Raw genomic sequence first — 20,986 nt, forward strand, 5'->3', positions numbered from 1 at the left:
GATGTATGACTCTTATTCAGAACTGGAGGGTATCCGCAGTGTGAAGACTGGATTTTGTCTACACAAGGACTGTGCAGTGGTCACTCCTACCAGTACTGTCATAGAGCAGGCAGATTGATGAGGATGAGGTCAAGTATGCTTTTTGCTTTTCCTTTTTGTTGGATCCCTCACCATTTGCTGCAGTCTAGACGCAATGTCCTTTATGTATGTCATTGGGAACAATTATTATAGATGTCATATTAGGGCACTTGGATAAGTTCAAAAGAATCAGCAGAGCCAACATGGTTTTGTCAAATCATGTTGTCATGTCAAATGATTTTGTTTAGCTAATTTATTAAACTTCTAAAGTAATTTATGTTCTGGATAAAGAGGAACCAGTGGATGTACTGTACTTAGATTCTTGATGCAAGACCTCATCTCTCTTTCTACCTGTGTTATTGGTACCAAACTTTACCATGACCTCTGCCTGATTGTCTTCCCCCTTCAGGATGGACTGTAGCCATTCTGTGCCATCCCATACTTAGGCGCCAGGGAGGTAACACACCATCTTGGAGTCACATTGATGGCCTAACTGAGGGTCTAACTGTTTCCTTAACTATAGAATCCTCCATTACTCTTGCTCTTTCTCTCTTCTTCCCCTCCTATGGAGATAGGCTGCTTGGCTCTGTCTACATTTCCTGGAGGAACCAGCCACCTCATTAGCCTCCAAACCAGAATATTGTTTTATGAACAGGACCCTAGGGAATCTTGGACTGCAGGTGGTTACCCATTCCCCTTCTCCTTCAGGTCCCTTCATCTGCGATGTGACCACAACTCTAAATGTGCTTTCCACAATGTTGTCAGACTCACAGATCCTCCACAATGCTGTTGGAGATTTCAGGAGCTGCAGCTGGACACACTTCCTGCACACATGCTGACCCTGTGCACTAGAAATGTGCCCAGTCTCCCACATGAAGCAAGAGTTGACTTAGTTGAAGCATATAAGATCCTGAGGGGACTTGACTGGCTGGATGTGGAAAATATATTTCCTCTTGTTGCAGAATCTAGAACTAGAAGCATAATTTAAAAATAAAGCGCCACCCATTTAAAACAGAGATGAGGTAAAGAAAATCTATCAGAGGGTTGGGAACCTTTGGAATTCCCTTCCTCAAAAGGCAGTGGATACAGAACCTTTAAATATTTTCAAGACAGAGGCAACTAGGCTATTGATTACCAAAGGGATGAATGATTATCAGGGAAAGCAGGAATGTAGAAGTGAAATTAAAACTATGATCTTACTGAATGGTGAAATAAGCTTGAAGGTGAAAGTGAGAACTGCAGATGCTGGAGATTAGAGTTGACAGGGTGGTGCTGGAAAAGCACAGCAAGTCAGTAGCATCCGAGGAGCAGGAAGATCGATGTTTCAGGCATAAAGGGCTTTTCCCTGAAACATTGATTCTCCTGCTCCTCGGATGCTGCCTGACCCTGCTGTGCTTTTCCAGCACCACACTCTTGAAATAAGCTTGAAGGGCTGAGTGGCCTACTCTTGTTCTTTGTTGTATATTTGTATGTTTGGGATTTAGTCACCTTCCTTCTCTCTCAATTAATATCTTTAAATCAAAGATCAAAATACTTCTGTCAGCTAAGAGTATAAAGGGATAGGAAACCAAGATGGGTAGATAGAGTTAGGAAAACGCTCAGTAATAATAGATTTGATGGCTTACTTTTGATCCTATGTTTCCCAATAATATACACCTTTTCTTATTTCTTTGATAGAAATATATTTTGTTCCCACTTTATAATCAGTTTTTGTGTGGGGTCATGCATTGGCAGAAACCTTAGAGATTTGACAAAAACAGCACCGTTTTTGTTGATTCCTTAAGACACCTATTAAACGTATGGTGAGAGATCTCCTAGGAGAAGCTCATAGTATTTTTCATTGTTTTTCAATTTTAAAGTTGTTACCAAAACTTTTTATTTATAGTTAAGCTGATTAACGTTGTTAAGTCTCCAATCAATTGTGGGTTTATTTCAGTAGATCAATTTTAATGTATCAACAATTGACACAATTGTAAATGATTTAACTACATTAATTAATCACATCATTTGCTACCTTGTTAAAACTGTTATTCTTTGCAATGTTTGCTATCAATCTACTGTTAATGATAACAAAATTCAGTTGCATTCAATTCAACAGATCAGTTTGCACATTGTTAAGTTAGCTACTTTGTGTAGTATCCACTATTTTGTTTTTGACTCTGTTTAGTTTAGAATCTCCTGCAAAACTCATTAAAAGACTCTAAATTAAGCTCTTGATAAATCTACCCAGTGAAGTTTGTTTGCCTAATTCAGAAAAAAAAAGCAGAAAGGCTTAGGATTCAAATGCACAAGGCTTTTTTTTAAGTGAGAGAGCAAAAAAAGCCATAAAAATTATATGTACAATTCTATAATTTATAGAAGACAATGTATGGCAGCAAAGAGTCGATGTTCAACAATATATTAGAAGGGTCTGTTTATGTGCTGTATGACTCTATATATTGTTGGTTACACTATGGCTAATTGCTGTGTCCAGTTTTGGGTGTTCCATCAGGAAGGTTCATACAAGATTAATGAAGATTATAGCTGAGTTGTAGAGCTTTATTTATAATGAGAGCCTTCAGATAATGAGGATTTTTATTAGAACTTGAAGGATTCAGAAAAGCTGTAATAGAATTGTTCAAAACTGTGAGATGCATTGATTAGATGCATAGGAAAGCTATTTTCATATTCAGTGATTCAGTAATTGACGGCAAAAATGTAATGCAAAACTAAAACACTGCAGATGCTGGAAATCTGAAAGATAAAAATGCTGGAGATAAACAGCTAGACAGCAACATCTTTGGAGGGAGGAATAATAAAATAAATTACAGATAATGCTGGCCCTTCTCATATAAATTAAACTTTATTGTCAAGAGCATAAAGAGAAGTTAGAAGTTTGTTTGTCAGTGAAGGATTATTAGCACATAGAAGGCATTGTCTGAAGAGTGGAGGAAGCAAAGTGCACAATAGTTTTTAAGAAAAAACTGTATAAATATTTGAGGAAAAGATCTTGAGAAATGGAGTCAATTAGATAGCTGTATCAGAAAGTAATGTAGAGTTGATGGGTCAAAGCCTCCTTTTATGTAATTATTTTTAGTAGTTCCATGCAGCAAAGAGGTAGTCTCAAAGGTCATTCAGAGGAATATGTCTCTGTAATCAGATGGATCTGCCTGTCTGGAACATCTCTGTTTAGATTAGAGTGGTGCTGGAAAAGCACTGCAGGTCAGGCAGCATCCGATCTAAACTCTGGTTTCCAGCATCTACAGTCCTCACTTTTGCCTGGAACATCTCTGTGCCTGTGCCACTGCTAGCAAGTGCGAACTCAAAACTCCATTTAGAACATTGAACATAGAACACAGAAAAGTACAGCACAGAACAGGCCCTTTGGCCCACGATGTTGTGCAGAGGTTTAATCCAAATGTAAAATATAATAACTTAACCTATGCACCCCTCAGCTCACTGCTATCCATGTGCATGTCCAGCAGTCGCTTAAATGTCCTTAATGACTTGCTTCCATCACCACCGCTGGCAATTAATTCGATGCATTCACAACTCTCTGTGTAAAGAACCTACCTCTGATGTCTCCTCTATACCTTTCTCCTAATATCTTAAAACTATGACCCCTCGTACCAGTTAATCCTGCCCTGGGAAAAAGTGTCTGGCTATTGACTATCTATTCCTCTCATTATCTTGTATACCTCGATCAGATCTCCTCTCTTCCTCTTACTTTCCAGAGAAACAAGTTCAAGCTTATTCAACATTTCTTCATAAGGCAAGCCCTCCAGTCCAGGTAGCATCCTGGTAAACCTTCTTTGCACCCTTTCTAAACCCTCTGTATCTTTCCTATAGTAGTGTGACCAGAAATAGACACAATTCTCCAAGTGTGGTCTCACCAGGGACTTGTAGAGCTGCAGCAAAACCTCGCGGCTCTTAAACTCGAACCCCTGTTAATGAAAGCCAAAACACCATTTGCTTTCTTAACAACCCTATCCACTTGGGTGGCAACTTTGAGGGATCTATGTACTTGCACACTCAAATCCCTCTGTTCCTCCACACTGCCAAGAATCCTGTCTTTAATCCTATATTCAGCATTCGAGTTCGACCTTCCAAAATGCATCACTTCACATTTATCCAGGTTGAATTCCATCTGCCATTTCTCAGCCCAGCTCTGCATCCTGTCTATGTCACACTGTAATAGCCCTTGGTACTATTGATGGCACCTCCAACCTTTGTGTCATCTGCAAATTTACAAACCCACCCCATAATCCCCTAATCCAAGTTATTTATGAAAACTACAAAGAGCAGAGGTCCAAGAACGGAGCCCTGTGGGACCCCACTCAACACTGACCTCCAGGCAGAATACTTTCCATCTACAACCACTCTGTGTCTTCTATCACTAACCAATTCTGAATCCAGATAGCCAAATCTCCCTGTATCCCATACTTCCTGACTTTATGAATGAGCATACCATGGGGAACCTTATCAAATGCCTTGCTAAAGTTCATATACATCACACCTTCATCAACCTGTCTCGTCACCTCCTCAAAGAGCTTTACAATTTGTGAGGCATGACCTGCCCCTCACAAAGCCATGCTGACTGCCTTTTATCACACTATGCTTTGCCAAATAGTCATAAATCCCATCCCTCAGAATTCTTACCAAAACTTTGCTGACCATATTACATTTCAAACATCAGAATCCCAAAGCATGTGGGAAACCCCAGCTAATAATTTTTAAGCCTCTGACCTATCTTTCGCCAGTTCCCTCAAATTCCATATTTTGTCCCTCCTTTAACTTATTATTGTTGCCTTCATCTAGCTTTTCACCATTTCAGGAATCATCTCCTTCTCATTTCCTTCTTTGTCATTTGCAAACACTATCTCAGTCCATTGGCACCCTGTTACCAACTGTCAACTAAACTCTTCACCACACTAACTCAGAGACTGTTATTGGTGTGGATGAAGGTACTGCACCAGTTGACTCAAAAAGCTTTCAAATGGAATGGAAAAGGATGTCCCCATTCCCTTTGACAGTCTGCATAGAAGTCAATTTCAGATCTCTTGGATCTTGTTGTGGATATTTACTGAACTATACAAGGAATTCACCACCCTCATCTGCAGTAACTTTGAAAAAGATGCTCTTTTATTTCAGATGTGAACAGATTACATAGCAGCTTCATTGAAGTCTGTGCTTTGTACATCTAGCTTATGCAAATCCCAGGATAATTCACTGTTTCATCTTTCTGTTCTTCAACAACTCAAACTGCAATCCTAGAAGCCAACAATGCATGCTTAGAAAGGCCTGCATTCTGATGTTCAGACATTTTGGGTTTGCTTGCTGGGGTCACACTCTTGAGTATTCTTGAGATTGAACCCATGGTGGGTGCTTTTCAGATCACGGCTGTTTAGGGACGAAGGCAATCTGAGTTACAAGAGCCCTTGATACCAAACCAACAGCCAACTTCACAACACAGATCTTCTTTCAGTACTTAGATACTGCAACAAATTAGAAAATAATAAAGCACACCTAGCCCCCAGGGAAATGTGGTAATAAGAAGTAAATTTGAATACTTTTGTAAAATCAGTATAATATTGAATTGACTATGCTAAATTACCCATTGTGTTCAGGGATTTGTAGGCTAGGTACATTAGTCAGAGAAAATGTAAAGTAATAGGGTTGGGAAATGGGTCTGGTTGGGATATTCTTCGGAGGGTTGTGTGGACTTGTTGGGCCAAATAGCCTGTTTCTACACTATGGGGATTCTGTGATTGCCTAAGTTATCAAATTTTTAGGTGTTATATTTTTGTTCATGGTGTCTGAAAAGACTATGGAATGTTTGCAGTTAACAGGAAGGTTGCAACTTTGTAATAGTAGAGTAAACACCCCCCACCTTTTCCTCCGCTACATCGATGACTGTATCGGCGCTGCCTCGTGCTCCCACGAGGAGGTTGAACAGTTCATCAACTTTACTAACACCTTCCATCCCGACCTGAAATTCACCTGGACTGTCTCAGACTCCTCCCTCCCCTTCCTAGACCTTTCCATTTCTATCTCGGGCGACCGACTCAACACAGACATCTATTATAAACCGACTGACTCCCACAGCTACCTGGACTACACCTCCTCCCACCCTGTCCCCTGTAAAAACGCCATCCCATATTCCCAATTCCTTCGTCTCCGCCGCATCTGCTCCCAGGAGGACCAATTCCAACACCGCACAACCCAGATGGCCTCCTTCTTCAAGGACCGCAGATTCCCCCCAGACGTGATCGACGATGCCCTCCACCGCATCTCCTCCACTTCCCGCTCCTCCGCCCTTGAGCCCCGCTCCTCCAACCGCCACCAAGACAGAACCCCACTGGTTCTCACCTACCACCCCACCAACCTGCGCATACAACGTATTATCCGCCGCCATTTCCGCCACCTCCAAACGGACCCCACCACCAAGGATATATTTCCCTCCCCTCCCCTATCAGCGTTCCGCAAGGACCACTCCCTTCGTGACTCCCTTGTCAGATCCACACCCCCCACCAACCCAACCTCCACCCCCGGCACCTTCCCCTGCAACCGCAGGAAATGTAAAACTTGCGCCCACACCTCCACACTCACTTCCCTCCAAGGCCCCAAGGGATCCTTCCATATCCGCCACAAGTTCACCTGTACCTCCACACACATCATCTATTGCATCCGCTGCACCCGATGTGGCCTCCTCTATATTGGTGAGACAGGCCGCTTACTTGCGGAACGCTTCAGAGAACACCTCTGGGCCGCCCGAACCAACCAACCCAATCACCCCATGGCTCAACACTTTAACTCCCCCTCCCACTCCACCGAGGACATGCAGGTCCTTGGACTCCTCCACCGGCAGAACACAACTACACGACGGCTGGAGGAGGAGCGCCTCATCTTCCGCCTGGGAACCCTCCAACCACAAGGTATGAATTCAGATTTCTCCAGCTTCCTCATTTCCCCTCCCCCCACCTTGTCTCAGTCGGTTCCCTCAACTCAGCACCGCCCTCCTAACCTGCAATCCTCTTCCTGACCTCTCCGCCCCCACCCCACTCCGGCCTATCACCCTCACCTTGACCTCCTTCCACCTATCCCACCTCCATCGCCCCTCCCCCTAGTCCCTCCTCCCTACCTTTTATCTCAGCCGGCTTGGCTCTCTCTCTCTTATTCCTGATGAAGGGCTTATGCTCGAAACGTCGAATTCTCTATTCCTGAGATGCTGCCTAACCTGCTGTGCTTTGACCAGCAACACATTTGCAGCTGCAACTTTGTAATAGTCTAAAGTTTCAAAGGATAGAACTTCAGTCAATTAAATGTATAGCACTCAATGCCATAAAAGCAGCAGAGGAAATTTCCACCCAAACTAGAAATTTCTTTGGAATGTACTTGGAGGTAAACTTGACAGAAATATACCTATTAAAATATTACACTCAAAATTGAAGCCATATATGTGTTCAAATCTCAGTCTTATCACTGCAATTCCTTAGATGCCTAGGTATGCAGTAGATCGTTACATTTCCAACTGTAACAAAGTTTTTGGTCCCTCAATTCCAATCCAGAATATCAATGGGATGTTGTTGTGAAACAAAACCTTTATTGCTCAGTTTCAGAAGAGCATTTCCCATGTTATTGGACCCATGCACTGTTTCATTCTATCAGCACTATTCCTAACTTCAATTAGAGCTTTTTTGAAGGAACTCAAACAGGTGCCTCCAAACTTTCTATTAGTTAGGCAATGCAATAAATGCTCCAGTTGAAGTGGTTCATTAAGCATTTCCAACCAGCATTTACTCAGGCCTTCACTTGACTTTTGCTGAGATGCCACCTCTGTAAGATCAATTACCTGAAATCTGACTCTGTTTGATAGAATCATAGAGTCATACAGCATGGAAACAGACAAACGCCAATTATGTTCCCAAACTAAACTAGTTGTACCTGCCTGCATTTGGCCCATATCCCTCCAAACCTATCCTATTCATGTACTAACCAAATGTCTTTTAAACATTGTAACTGAACTTGCACACATCATTTCCTCTGGCAGTTCATTTCACATACTGACCATGCTCTGTATAAAACAAAAGGTTGCCCTTTATGTCATTTTTAAACTTTTCTCATGTTAAAAATACATCCCCTAGTTTTGAACTCACTCACGTTAGGGAAAAGACCTTTGCTTATTCACCTTGTCTATGCCCCTCATGATTTTATAAACCTCTATACGGTCATTCCTTAATGTCCTACACTCCAGTGAAAAATGTCCCAGCCTGTCCAGCCTATTTTTATAACTCAAATCCTCTATTCTCAGCAACATCCAGGTAAATCTTTTATTAACGCTCTCCAATCTAATGATATCCTTCCTAAAACAGGGTGACCAGAATGGCACACAGTAGTCTAGAAGAGGTATTACCATCTTCCTGTACTACGTCCACATGATGTCCCAACTCCTACATTCAGAGTTCAGAGCAGTAGAGGCAAGCGCACTAAATGCCTTCTTAACCTGTCAACCTGTCTTACAAATTTCAATAACTCCTAGGTCCCTCTGTTAGACCATAAAACATAGGAGCAGAAATTACGCCACTCAGCCCATCGAGTCTACTCCACCATTCAAACATGGCTGATACCTTTCTCAACTCCATTCTCCCACTTTCAACCTGTCACCTTTATTCCCCTTGATACTCAAGAACTGATCTATCTCAGTCTTGAATATACTCAGTGACCTGGCCTCCACAGTCTTCTGTGATAATGAATTCCATATATTCACCACTCTCTGGCTGAAGATGTTTCTCCTTATCTCTGTTCCAAAAGATCTTCCCTTTACTCTAAGGCTATGTGCTCAGGTCCTAGTCTGTCCTAACAATGGAAAATCTTCTCAACATCTACACTGTCCAGGCCATTCAGTGTTCTGTATGTTTCAATTAAATCCTCCCTCATCCTTCTAAACTCAATCGCAATCTCAAATATTCCTCAGATATTAAGCTTTTCATTCCTGAGACTGCCTCTGAACACAATCCAGGGCCAGTACATCCTTCCTGAGGTATGGAGCCCAACACTGAACACAATACTCCAAATGTAGTCTGACCCGAACCTTATATAGCTTCAGAAGTACATCCCTGCTTTTATATTCAAGTCCTCTCAAAATAAATGCCATCATTGCATTTGCCTTCCTAACTACCTTGAGAGAATCCTGAACTAAAACTCCCAAGTCTCTTTGCACTTACTCCATGCCTCTATTCTTCCTACCAAAGTGCATGACCTCGCACTTTCCCACATTGTACTCCATCTGCCACTTCTTCGCCCACTCTCCTAACCTGTTCAAATCCTTCTGCAGCCTCCTCGCTTCCTCAATACTACTTGTTCCTCTATCTATCTTTGTATTGTCTGCAAACTTAGCCAGAGTGCCCTCAGTTCCTTCATCTAGATCGTTAATGTATAAAGTGTAAAGTTGTGGTCCCAGCATTGAGCCTAATGGAACACCACGTGTGACCGGCTGCCATCTTAAGAATGATCCTTTTATCCCCATTCTCTGCTTTCTGTCAGACAGCTAGGCTTCTATCCAGCTGGCACCTTGCCTCTGACACCATAGGGTCTTATCTTACTCAGTAGCCTCCTGTGCAGCACCTTGTCAAATGCCTTCTTGAAGTCCAGGTAGATAACATCCATTGGCTCTCCTTGGTCTAACCCGCTCGTTACTTCCATTGTTCCCTAATCCTACCAGCCTTACCTTTCTGCAAGAATGCCTCTGAACTCTCATTGTCACACTTTTGAAAGCCTCCCACCTCCTATTCCAATCAACTTTTGAAATATCTTGTCTCATACCAGTAAAATTTGCCTTAGGTGTCCCTCTTCACAGATTGTGCCTGATCTGCTGAATATTTATGATAGTTTTGGTTTTTATAGCACATCGTGAGAAAGCCCTGACAGATCTCTTGAGGAGTACTGAAAGTATTAATCAGTTTACAAATTGAAGTAGTTCGTAGATGTAAGTGTTATCCAGCAAGATTTCTCCTGTAGATTATTCATTTAAGTCAAATTCACATTGATCTAAATTTTTTTCTCCATTTGAAACAGTTTAGGTTTGTATTAGTATTTCCTTTTGTAAGTGGTTAATGTATTTGTATTGTTCATGTCTAGAAAAGAACCAATGGAATAAGTTGAGCTGTAAGACATTGGTTCACACATACATGAAAGAAAACGTCCCCCATTGGCTTTGTTGAAAAGGATAATTTATTTTTAAATTAACAAACAACTTTGCTAAAATAATGAATTGCAAGTTTATTTTTGTTCATACATGGGATATAAAGTAAAGGTAAAATCATCAGACATTTTCTATCAAATCATGGGGCTGCTCTCTCATTAGAGTGAGATGACTTGTGGTTTAACCTGAGGAATATTATGCCTCAGATAAGGGGAAGAGGTTGAGAAGGAGAGTCCTCACAGTAACTTCAGCCAGTGTTGATGACATCACTCTGCATCACAAACCAGCCATCCAGCCAACCAAGTAAATCGATGACTGATATGATATGGGTTTCACTGGTAAAGCCAACAGATAATGTTCATCCCTAAAATGCCCCCAAAAAGATGAATTGTATTCTTGAACCACTGCAATGCAAGTGGTGAGCCTAGGCAGTACTGTGAAGTGGTGAGTTCCCTGGATTTTGACCAAGATGTGATTTACTTTCAAATCACGATGGCATATGACTTGAAGGGAAACTTGATGATGATGGAGTTCCAATGTGCCTATTATCCATGTTTCTCTCAGCAAAAGTGTTCATGAGTTTGAATAATGCATGTGTTAACACTTTCGTATTCTGATACTGTGCAGTGTGACTTCATTAAGTGTTCACTTCTAAAACTAGAACTTTAAACAAGATGTTGATAATAATTAAAATAATTTCTTAAATTTGATGGAACTTTCAATTTCACTAACTTTGCCTTCTTGTGTTATCCAAATAGATACAAATTTTGTAGCAAATGCTGCTTCGCATTAACTAGACAATAAAGTGTGAATCAGTTTACAGTTTTCTCTCTTGTAAATTCCAAAGCACACACAGGTGTCCATCGTTTAAATAAAAACGGAAAAAGCTGGAACTAAACACCATCTGTAAAGGTTTTGGAGCTGATTGTTGAATCTTGCCAGACATATTATTTACACCAGCTACAAAGCCACATCAGGTAAAAGCACAACAAACTAAACGAAATGAAACTTTTCCATTGAAACTTTTCCATTATAACAACAAATGAACAGGACCTGTATAACTGTTACACTCCTTGATTTTTACAATGTGTTTCTGAGAAATGAATATAAACGAGTAGATAGGAACATAGAAACTGACGCAGGAGTACGCTGTTTGGCCCTTCACACCAGCACCACCCCCACTGAACGAGGTCATGACTGAGCTTCTACCTCAATGCCATTTCCCTGCACTGCCTTTATATAATTTGATGTACTTAATATGAAATAACTGATTGCTCATTTAACTGGGAATTGCCTGACATTTTATAGACATACTATAACAGCCTGGCAAAAGTGAGGACTGCAGATACTGGAAATCAGAGTCTAGATTGGAGTGGTGCTGGAAAAGCACAACAGGTCAGGAATTACATCGATTTTCCTGCTCCTCGGATACTGCCTGACCTCTGTGCTTTTTCAACACCACTCTAATCTAGATACTATAACAGCCTGCCTTTTTCTAATGTACTATATCTTAGCATTTAAAACTGATACTGCTTTCAAAAGCACACATATGAAATATGTTGTATCTTTTAACTTGTTGGATTCCTTTTAATATTTACTCAATTAACTACACAGGTACAAGGAGAAAACTGCTGAAAATATGAAAATACATTTGGAGATTAAGCAGTAATTTCAGTATGATCTAGAATGTTGCAGTTACCCTCGGTGTTATTATACATGTGTTTTTTTTATTTGTCGATACAAGAGTTCTCAACTTTACTGGTATTTGAAACTTTTTTTGTTATCAACCATGAAGCTTTCCTTTTCAACAATTGAATTCCCTGTCAATGTTTAATCATCTAAACCATCTGAACACATCCAATGAACCAAAGCAGTCTTTGGTCTCAAAGGTCATTATTGTTCAATGATGAAAAAAGATGACTAGCTGGCAAGTTCCTTCACAAAATGTAAGCCCAAATGGATCTGTTGACTCATACAGTAGGTGTTTCCAAATAATCTATATATGAATTAGGACAGATAATTGTCCAACTATTATATGGCAAAGGCCATATAGAGAATTCTGGCTCTTCTCCAAACGACCTGAATTGATTTACACAATCTACAGTGAGTTCACATCAAAATTAAAAGTATGCCATGCATATGTAAACTGTAATATTTGGGACAATAACAGCTTAGGCATTGATGCCAATATGTTCCAATACAAAGGATATTTCTGTGAACAAATGTGTGTGAAAGTCTGTCTTAATTCTGTACTGATATTAAATAGAGGTAAATGATAGAACAATAACTTGCATTTATATAGCACTGTTAACTTAAGTAAAATGATTCAGGATGCTTCACAGGACTGTTATCAGACAAAAAGAAGGAGATGGATGTAAGTTTGCTCGTTGAGCTGGAAGGTTCATTTTCAGACGTTTTGTCACCATATTAGGTAACCTCTTCAGTGAGCCTCTGGGCAAAGACCTGCGATCATACCATCCAGGCTGTTGTGTGCCATACATCTGCACAACCTAGCAGGAACATTAATTATTGGGTTGTCAGAATCTACAAAGATAGAGAGGGAGTAAGCTAAGGACAATAGCAAGGATAGGAATTTCAAAATCAAGTTATTAGTCAACTAAAAACAATATAGATCTGCAAGAACAATTAAATTGGGTGAATGGAATTTGGCACATGTCAGGATATGGGAAGCAGAGTTCTGGATGAGCTTCAGTTTGTGGAGGGTAGGTGAGGATAGGATAACCAGGATAGCAGTGAAATATTCATGTTTGAAGACAACAGAGGTATGAAAGAACGTTTTCAGCAACAGATGAGCCAAGGCAGGAATGGATCATCATATTTCAGAGATGATTGGGTTTTCTGATGGAGAAATTACAGACTAGAAGCTTTGCTCCACGTAAAATGATAACTCAGTTAGTTTAATGCCCAGGAGGGAATGGAATTTTGTGTGGATACTATGGGGATACTAGCATTATTATTCTTATTGTCAAGAATATAGAGAATGGTAAGTTGTTTCATAGCCTAAGTTAGAGCCATATATCATAGGTTCATCATCATTAACCAATCAGCTCACCTGTGGCTTTTTGCACTCTAAATTCAGCAGTAATCCTTTTGATGCCTGGTCAGGGGTTACTGCAACAATTCCCAGCATTTCTTAATTAGGAACAGCATCCAGGTTCTTGAGGGATTAATTCTTTCTCTTTCAATGACTTGGTGAATTATCCCTTGCGGAACTGCCATGCAGCGCAAAATGAGTCAGGTTTGATCCCTGATCTGCACTAAATTAGTGGATCTTAGCCAGAGCACAGTATGCTTATACAATAGTCATTCACTTTCTTAGATTGGGGAAGCATAAATAACGAGGTTCTTCAGTGTTAATCACCGTCTGATTACCTCTGCTGGAAATGTACAAGTTTGTGGGAGAAGAAGCAAAGAACTATATTTGCAGTGACACATTGGCTTTAGTGCAGAAATAAATCCTGAGACACATAACAGAGGAATGGATGAACAGAGAACAAACTTTATGGTTAACAGAATTGCTGGAGAAACGCAGCAGGTCTGGCAGCATCTGTGGGGAGAAAGCAGAGTTTCCAGTCCAGGATCCTTCTTCAAAGCTTTTGTTTCAGATTTCCAGCTTCAATTATTCTTTGTTTTATTTAAACTTTGTTTGTTAAGTACTAACCAATGACCGGGTCAAAATACAGTTTTCATGGTGCTTTTAAAGGCAAACGGGAATACAGAGGAAGGGACAAATGGAAAGTTTTAAAGTGAAGAATGTAAAACGTAGCATAGAAGTGAAATGCTAAGGGAATGCTGCATTGTAAAAGGACGAGGTAATTTTAAAAAAATGTACAAGTGAATATCCTATTCCATTATTCGTTTTTTTTTAAATGGGAGTTTCTGTCCTTATTCTAGTCTTTCTCATTGCTGTTTTGCAGATACTTGACTGTCAACAGTAGTAGAATAATTAACTTGCATTTATATAGCAGCTTATCACCAACCCAGCTTGTTCAGAGACACTGTATATTCGAATGGATTACTTTTTGAAGTGTTGTCGTCGGTGTGCAGTAGTCAGAGGAAGTGGCCAGCGTGTACACAGAGTTCTCAGACCACTCCAAATAGTACCGGTCCCTATAATACAACATTGTTACACACACCTTAGTGTATCTGTTTATAGTTTGGGGTCTTGAACCAACAGCTTTTTTACTATGAATGCCATCAACTGAGCCAAACTGAAACTCAACAAGGGAAGGAGGGTTTATTTGGTGGGGGAAGCTGGGGTGGCTGCTGGTTACGATTCTTAAACCAGGAGAGAATTTTAAATTACAGGTGTGGAGGACTGAGTCTCTACAAGTTAACAAGGGCAGAAGCAACGAATACGTAGAATATAGTGGGCTTCTGCCTGACGCAGGTGTTTGGAAATGTTGAAACTTGGGGAAGGTGGAGACAAGAAGGATGATGAGACATGTAGATTGGAAGCAAATTATGGGTATATCTGCTGAAAGCAGTTGTGATTTAGGCTGGGTAGAGGAATGTAAAACTGAAAGGAAGTAATTTTGATGATGTAGGCAATAAAGACTAATTATTCTTTATTTGCTCACAGTCTCTCACTTAACCCAGCAGGAACAATGCCAGTCGACGAAAGTTAATAGCTGTAAAGCAATGGAGATCCCACGCACAATTGCCTTCGCCTTATATGTACTCTCCATGCCTGTGGGTTCCCAACATTCGGGCGGAATTGGGAAATTAACCTTGGGGCTCTGAAATTGATGTCGAGATTAACAGGATGCTGAAGTTTACAGTAAAGTAAAACAAAGAACCGCGGATTCTGCTTCTCTGTCTACTGATGCTGCCAGACCTGCTGAGTGTCTCCAAGCACTTTCTGTTTGTGTTTCAAGTTTACAATAGTCTGGCTCGCTCGAGTGAACATCTAGGGAAAGGATTGAGTTCACGGCAGGGGGAAGCGATTTCGATTGGGACTGAAATTCTTTGTTTCAGACTTCTTAGTTTTCAATTAAAGGAGGAACTTTTTGTCCGAATTTGTCGTGTCGTGTCATGCGGCATAACAAGACAGAAATGATGATAGGATCGAGAAAAGTGAAGGAGCGAGATAATTCGATGTTGTCATATAGTTATCGAAGTGGATTCCTTTGAAAGTGAATAGCTGAGCAACATATCGCAAATGGGTACTGGGACCGGGACCTTTGATGATGGTCGTAGCAAAGAACAAGCCTCTGTTGCCATAGCCCAAGAAAAAGTCACGAACTATTCGTCAAGAACAAATGGGATGTAATTTGTGGTATTCCAAGATCCAGTGACAAAGTCGCGGTGCAGAAACCGCAGCCTTCAGACTGTTAGCGACACACGTCGGACAGGCATGTTGATTTTTAAAAAAACTCGAGGCAGGTTGAAAGCACGTGGTTTCTCGGCGCTATTAGAAAACTATTTCAGGTACTAAACAGCTGGTGTATTCAACTGATCCGCACTGACCTGCTGAATGAAATGCTGTGAGATTCCTCAAACTTTAGCTTCCCCACCCCCCCCCCCCATGGTGTAGACTGATGGCTTACACCAAGAAACATTCCCCAAAACTGGTTGCTGAGTCTCCCTAAACTACACCGCAACTGCCCTCAAAAGCCCTTCATTGATCCAACATCCCGAACTTATGAAAGGTGCTACATTAATGCAAGTCCTTTCACAGCTGGCCTACGAGAGGTTGTGGAAATCTATGGGCTCGATTGCCTGCTCCGGATTCTGAACAGCACCCCTCCAATGGCCAAGGCTGAAGCCGAGCCATAGACAAGCTGAACCTCAGCATTTTACATCAGGAGCAGGTAGTCTGCAAGCAACACCCAACCAGACTTTCGGACACTCCCTGTCGGAGTCTCCGAGTCAGTGTGATTGCATGACATTATTGTTCCCCTTGTGCAACGAGGCCAGTTCTAGCATGCGTTATGTAATGGGAACCTGGCAGTGCACCACAGAGATTTCTCAAATCCTTGCAGTGCTCCAAATAACCAACAGCGACAAATTCCGGAGGCTTTGGACTTACTGTGGTCAACTTCAGCTGTCAGCTGTTCCAATGCACTTCCACTTAACCCGGCGTTTCATTCTCATTGACTGAAATCCTCTGGAAGAGATGGCAGAGCACAAATTGACACGGAGGCACTGCGCGGCGAATCCACAGACACATCCGGCCAGCCATAGGCGCGGGACCACAGTCCGCTTCAGAACGCCTCTGAAAACTTCTCGTTATGTGAACAGGGGTCAACCCTGCCCCGGGTGTGGAAACCAAGCAGAAATAATCTTCTGAAAAGGGCTTTGTGAATTCGAGTATTGCACAAGACACCACTCGAGGGTTGGTCTTCGATCCCTTTTTAGAAAGTAATTTCCAGAGAACTTGGCGAAAAAATGCAAATAATTGATTATTTCGACTCTCTGGCTAGTAAGAGATAAGCGGGTGCACCGAATGCTCAAAGTTCAAGTCACGTGTTTCTTTCAATATATAAAAGTGCCTTTTGAAGTGCCCTTTGCAGCCAGTTAGCGCTCGGAGTGGGAGACAACACCAACCAAGCTGGTGCAACGTGTCCAGTGCACAGCAGCTAAGCCGCTGCAAAGTCCGTGGAGCTCTGACAGTGGCACGTCAGGGAGGGAGATGTCCGCTATACGCTGCCGGCTGCCCTTCCTTGTCATCTTCCTGGAAGGGATCCTACTCGTGCTGATTGCGCTTTTTGTGACTTATGATGAACACACTGATGCTGCAGCGCACAGCAATGAGACAGATCACAGACACAATCAGCTGTATGTCATCTTCCCAGTCTTTCAGGACGTCCAGGTGATGATTTTTGTGGGCTTTGGACTCCTGATGGGTTTCCTGAAGAAGTATGGGTACGGAGGGATTGCCTTCAATTTTATGATTGCGGTGTTTTCCGTGCAGTGGGCTCTGCTGGTGCAAGGCTGGTTCTATCACTTCCACGACGGCAGGATTCACATCGGAGTTTACAACTTACTGACCGCAGAAACCGCTTGTGCCACTGTCATGATCTCATTTGGAGCCGTCCTTGGCAAGACCAGCCCAGTGCAGATCCTCATCCTGTCCCTGCTGGAGGTGCCCATCTTCACTGCAACCGAGTGGATTATTATGGAGCTTCTTAAAATCAAGGACGTCGGAGGGTCTATAACCATCCACTTGTTTGCTTGCTATTTTGGACTCAGCGTCACCACCGTGCTGTACAGACCCGGCTTAAAAGATGGGCACAAGGACGAGGGGGCGGACTATAACTCGGACAAGATGGCCATGCTGGGCACCTTGTTGCTGTGGGTCTTCTGGCCCAGCTTTAACTCAGTCTTCGCAGCGAATGGGCACGGCCAGCACCGGGCGGTGATCCACACCTACATCGGTCTCAGCTCTTGTACCCTGACCACGTTCGCCATCTCCAGCCTACTGGACAAACGGGGCAAGATCAACATTGCTCATATCCAGAATGCTGCCCTGGCAGGCGGCGTGGCTGTGGGCTCTGCAGCCGACATGATGGTGACTCCAGCCGGGGCATTCGCCCTGGGCTGCATCGCCTCGGTGCTCTGCACCGTGGGATTTAAATACTTGACTCCCTTCCTGGCCAAAAAACTCAAAATCCAAGACGTTTGCGGTATCAATAACTTGCACGGGATCCCTGGCTTTGTCGGGGCTATTGCCGGAATTGCCACTATCCTGTTGACAACCGATGAGAGATATGGCCATGGCTTGTATGATACCTTCCCGGAGCGGGTCCCTAAGGAAGGGGATATCAAGCTGGCCGAGTTGGTCGGGGTGCTGCCGCACCTGAAGGCTGGAGGTGGCCGCAGCGCATGGGAACAGGCCCAGTATCAGGCGGCAGCTATTGGGGTCTGTTTGGGTATCGCTGTCTTAGGAGGGACCGTCACTGGCTTCATACTAAAACTCCCCTTTCTGGCTCAGCCCAAAGACGAGTATTGTTTCAATGACGACCCTTACTTTGAAGTACCCGAGGTGGAAGAGAAAGAAGAATTTGAATTTACCAATAAAAACAACGCGAACAATAACCAGCGCCTTAAACTTCCGGTTTGATTTCAAACTACTTTTAGTTGTGTGCCCGAACATCGTTGCCTGTACATCAGTCTCCAGGACCTGCCTGAATTTAGAAAAAAAACACCTTGTGGTTAGCATACATTATGCTAATTGTCAAATACTTTCCCAGATATACTTATTAAAGAGAAGCCTTTAACACGAATTGAGTTGCAAATTACTGTTTCAGGATCGCACAACGCTCTAACTTCTTATAAGTGATTGAGAATCAGGATGTGCCCCACTCCTCCAAAATCATTCACAACTCCTGCACATTCCATGAGCTTTGCAAATAACACATTGCCCGGAATGTGAATCAGAACATATTTGTCACACTTGTTTTAAAAATGATTACTGTATTTTTCCACCTACAACATTTCGGCGAATGAGATACAAATTCACAAGTCTGGGGTACCTGACTGTTAACACACAGTGACATGCTAATCATTAATGTCAATCTCTGTCTACCAGCCAGGTCAAGTCTACACAGATGAGCCATTCAGCCAGTACTTGTGTAAGAGTGAGTTTTTATTTTACCTTTTTCTAAACTGCACACTATAAGATTTTCATGAAGAATTTTAGACAAGATAATAATTAAAAGAATTTTATTTACTCTGGTTAAGGTAATGAGTAGTTTTAAGAAATTCAAATAAAGTTGTTCAAACACAATGATCAAGAGTGTTCAGTAATTTCCTGCTGTACATTGTTTCCAGCAACTTTTGTTTTTACTTTATTGACTCCATATCTGTTTAGTTTCACCCAAATCTGTACATTTGTCAATGTTTTCCCTCTTTCTCCCTCTTTCCCAAATGTTATAGTTTCATGGGATCCTCTGGAATGTTTTACAACTGCACCAGCCTTAGTATGGAAACTAGTATAATGAATTTTGACAGATTATTTAATGGCACGGGGAGGGGAACTCACATTCATGCCAAATTCTGTCATCATCTTGAAGTGAAACCATTCCACTCATTAGGAATTCAGCCTACTCCATCACCCCCTACTACCTCCACCTCCCCACACCCCATCAAATACATCTACTAACAGATGGCACTTATTGCTATGCAGCGCGAACCCTGTCCAATTTGCCAACTTGCCTTCCTGGCCAATGGTCACTGGGAACAGGCATGGAAGCTCACATGACATCTGAACAGATATCAGTGACTGCAGCACAGACTGGAATCAAAACACGTGCCTTGTATTTACAACTCAGATTTATATTGCATTTGCCAACTGAGCCAGAAAGACGGTGCTTTCCTTCACTGTTTTAGTTTATTTTTCATTGGTGTCTGTACCCCTTACATCCTGAATCCTTTAATTCCATCCTCTTATTTTTGTGACCTTTATTTCCTCTCTGAAGGTTGTGAACAGTTGCAGCAAAACAAGTCTAAAGTATAGGTCAGTACATTTGCCTACTGATTATGGTTGACCTTTCATTCTTTCCTCTTATTTCTTGAGTTAACACTGTTTTCTTTCACTGTTGCAATTCTTCTCTGGTTTAATTCACTAACTTATTTCAAGTCAGCTCTTTTTCTTTTTTTTCAGTTTCCATTTATCTTACTTAACTGTCTCAACATGTTGTTATTTTGATGCAACCTTTTGTATTTTAATGAATACTGTATTTTACTTGTTATACTCCCCTACAGTACTGCTCCACCTCAGACAACTCATTCCTATCTCTATAACTTTCTTGCTTTGTTTCTCAATCTTGAAGAAGAATCTGAAGGGCTTCTAAAGTTTTAAAGTGTTTTAATAGTAAACCCTGTTCTTTGTCTTAAGTTTTCCTTTTCAGATTCTGACATTTATATTTTACTTGCACTTTTGTACTAATTTCAATAATTTCAGTTCTTCTATACAATCCGCAGCAAATTAAATTTATCTTTTACCTCTTTGACCCATTTCCACTTATCAAGGCAATGCTCATACCTAGGTATAGAAAGTAGCTTTTTAGGAAGCCCTCTAGTTCCTTGCCAACTTAACTACACTTCATTTATCTTGAGAGAGTCTTGGTCAGCTATTTACAGAATCATTGTAACTTAACTCAAATGTCCTTTAGATGCTTCTACACTCACAAACTATTCAACAGGAATCATCCAGTTACAACAGGAGCAGGAATTTTGACATTTTTTTTGTCTTCTTACTTAAGGGACACAGTTTAACTGTAGCACTCCCATTGTATCTCAGTTGATTTATCAAAATTGAAACTGAGACTTCTGAGAATCATATAGTTCACACCATGCAGTTTAATTGCATCACAGAGATTTAGATATTACACATCTTGAAGGTGACTGTTAAACTCAAGTGCATAAATTATACTTGAATTCGTGCTAGCTATATATACTGTGATTTAATTTTTTTCTACACTGTAATTTTCCTCTTTGTAGATTTATTTAATGCCATTTAGAATGCTACGATTGATCTGGTTTAACTATTCACAGAAGTAATACATTCCACTCTAGTAAATGTTCATACAAAAAATTATTCTAATTTCTATTCTTCTTATCATAATCATTACTATTGACTCATAAATAATAATTTAAGATTTTGCCTCGCAACTACTTCCAAGACTTTGAACATATAACTTTGTTTGCTGCAAAGAGCCTAGCCCTTGTTTTCAGGTCTTCCTCATAGTATCTTCTTAATTA

General features: G+C 41.4%; 2 protein-coding genes across 2 annotated transcripts in view; one reads left to right on the plus strand and one right to left on the minus strand.

Annotated features, from left to right (window-relative positions):
- The window catches only part of arfgap1 (ADP-ribosylation factor GTPase activating protein 1), a 79,848-nt gene extending 63,434 nt beyond the window's left edge, over positions 1-16,414 (minus strand). The window contains exon 1 of the mRNA XM_060836369.1: positions 16,311-16,414. The gene's annotated coding sequence lies outside the window, so the exon portion shown is untranslated. The remainder of the gene's footprint in view (positions 1-16,310) is intronic.
- On the plus strand, positions 16,200-19,010 carry rh50 (Rh50-like protein). The gene has a single exon (XM_060836367.1). It carries the CDS (start codon positions 16,914-16,916, stop codon positions 18,342-18,344), a length of 1,431 nt encoding a protein of 476 aa, XP_060692350.1. The 5' UTR covers positions 16,200-16,913; the 3' UTR covers positions 18,345-19,010.
- The last annotated feature ends 1,976 nt before the right edge of the window (positions 19,011-20,986 follow it).

This window comes from Hemiscyllium ocellatum, chromosome 15 (genome assembly GCF_020745735.1).
Source record: "Hemiscyllium ocellatum isolate sHemOce1 chromosome 15, sHemOce1.pat.X.cur, whole genome shotgun sequence".
Classification (NCBI taxonomy): domain Eukaryota; kingdom Metazoa; phylum Chordata; class Chondrichthyes; order Orectolobiformes; family Hemiscylliidae; genus Hemiscyllium; species Hemiscyllium ocellatum.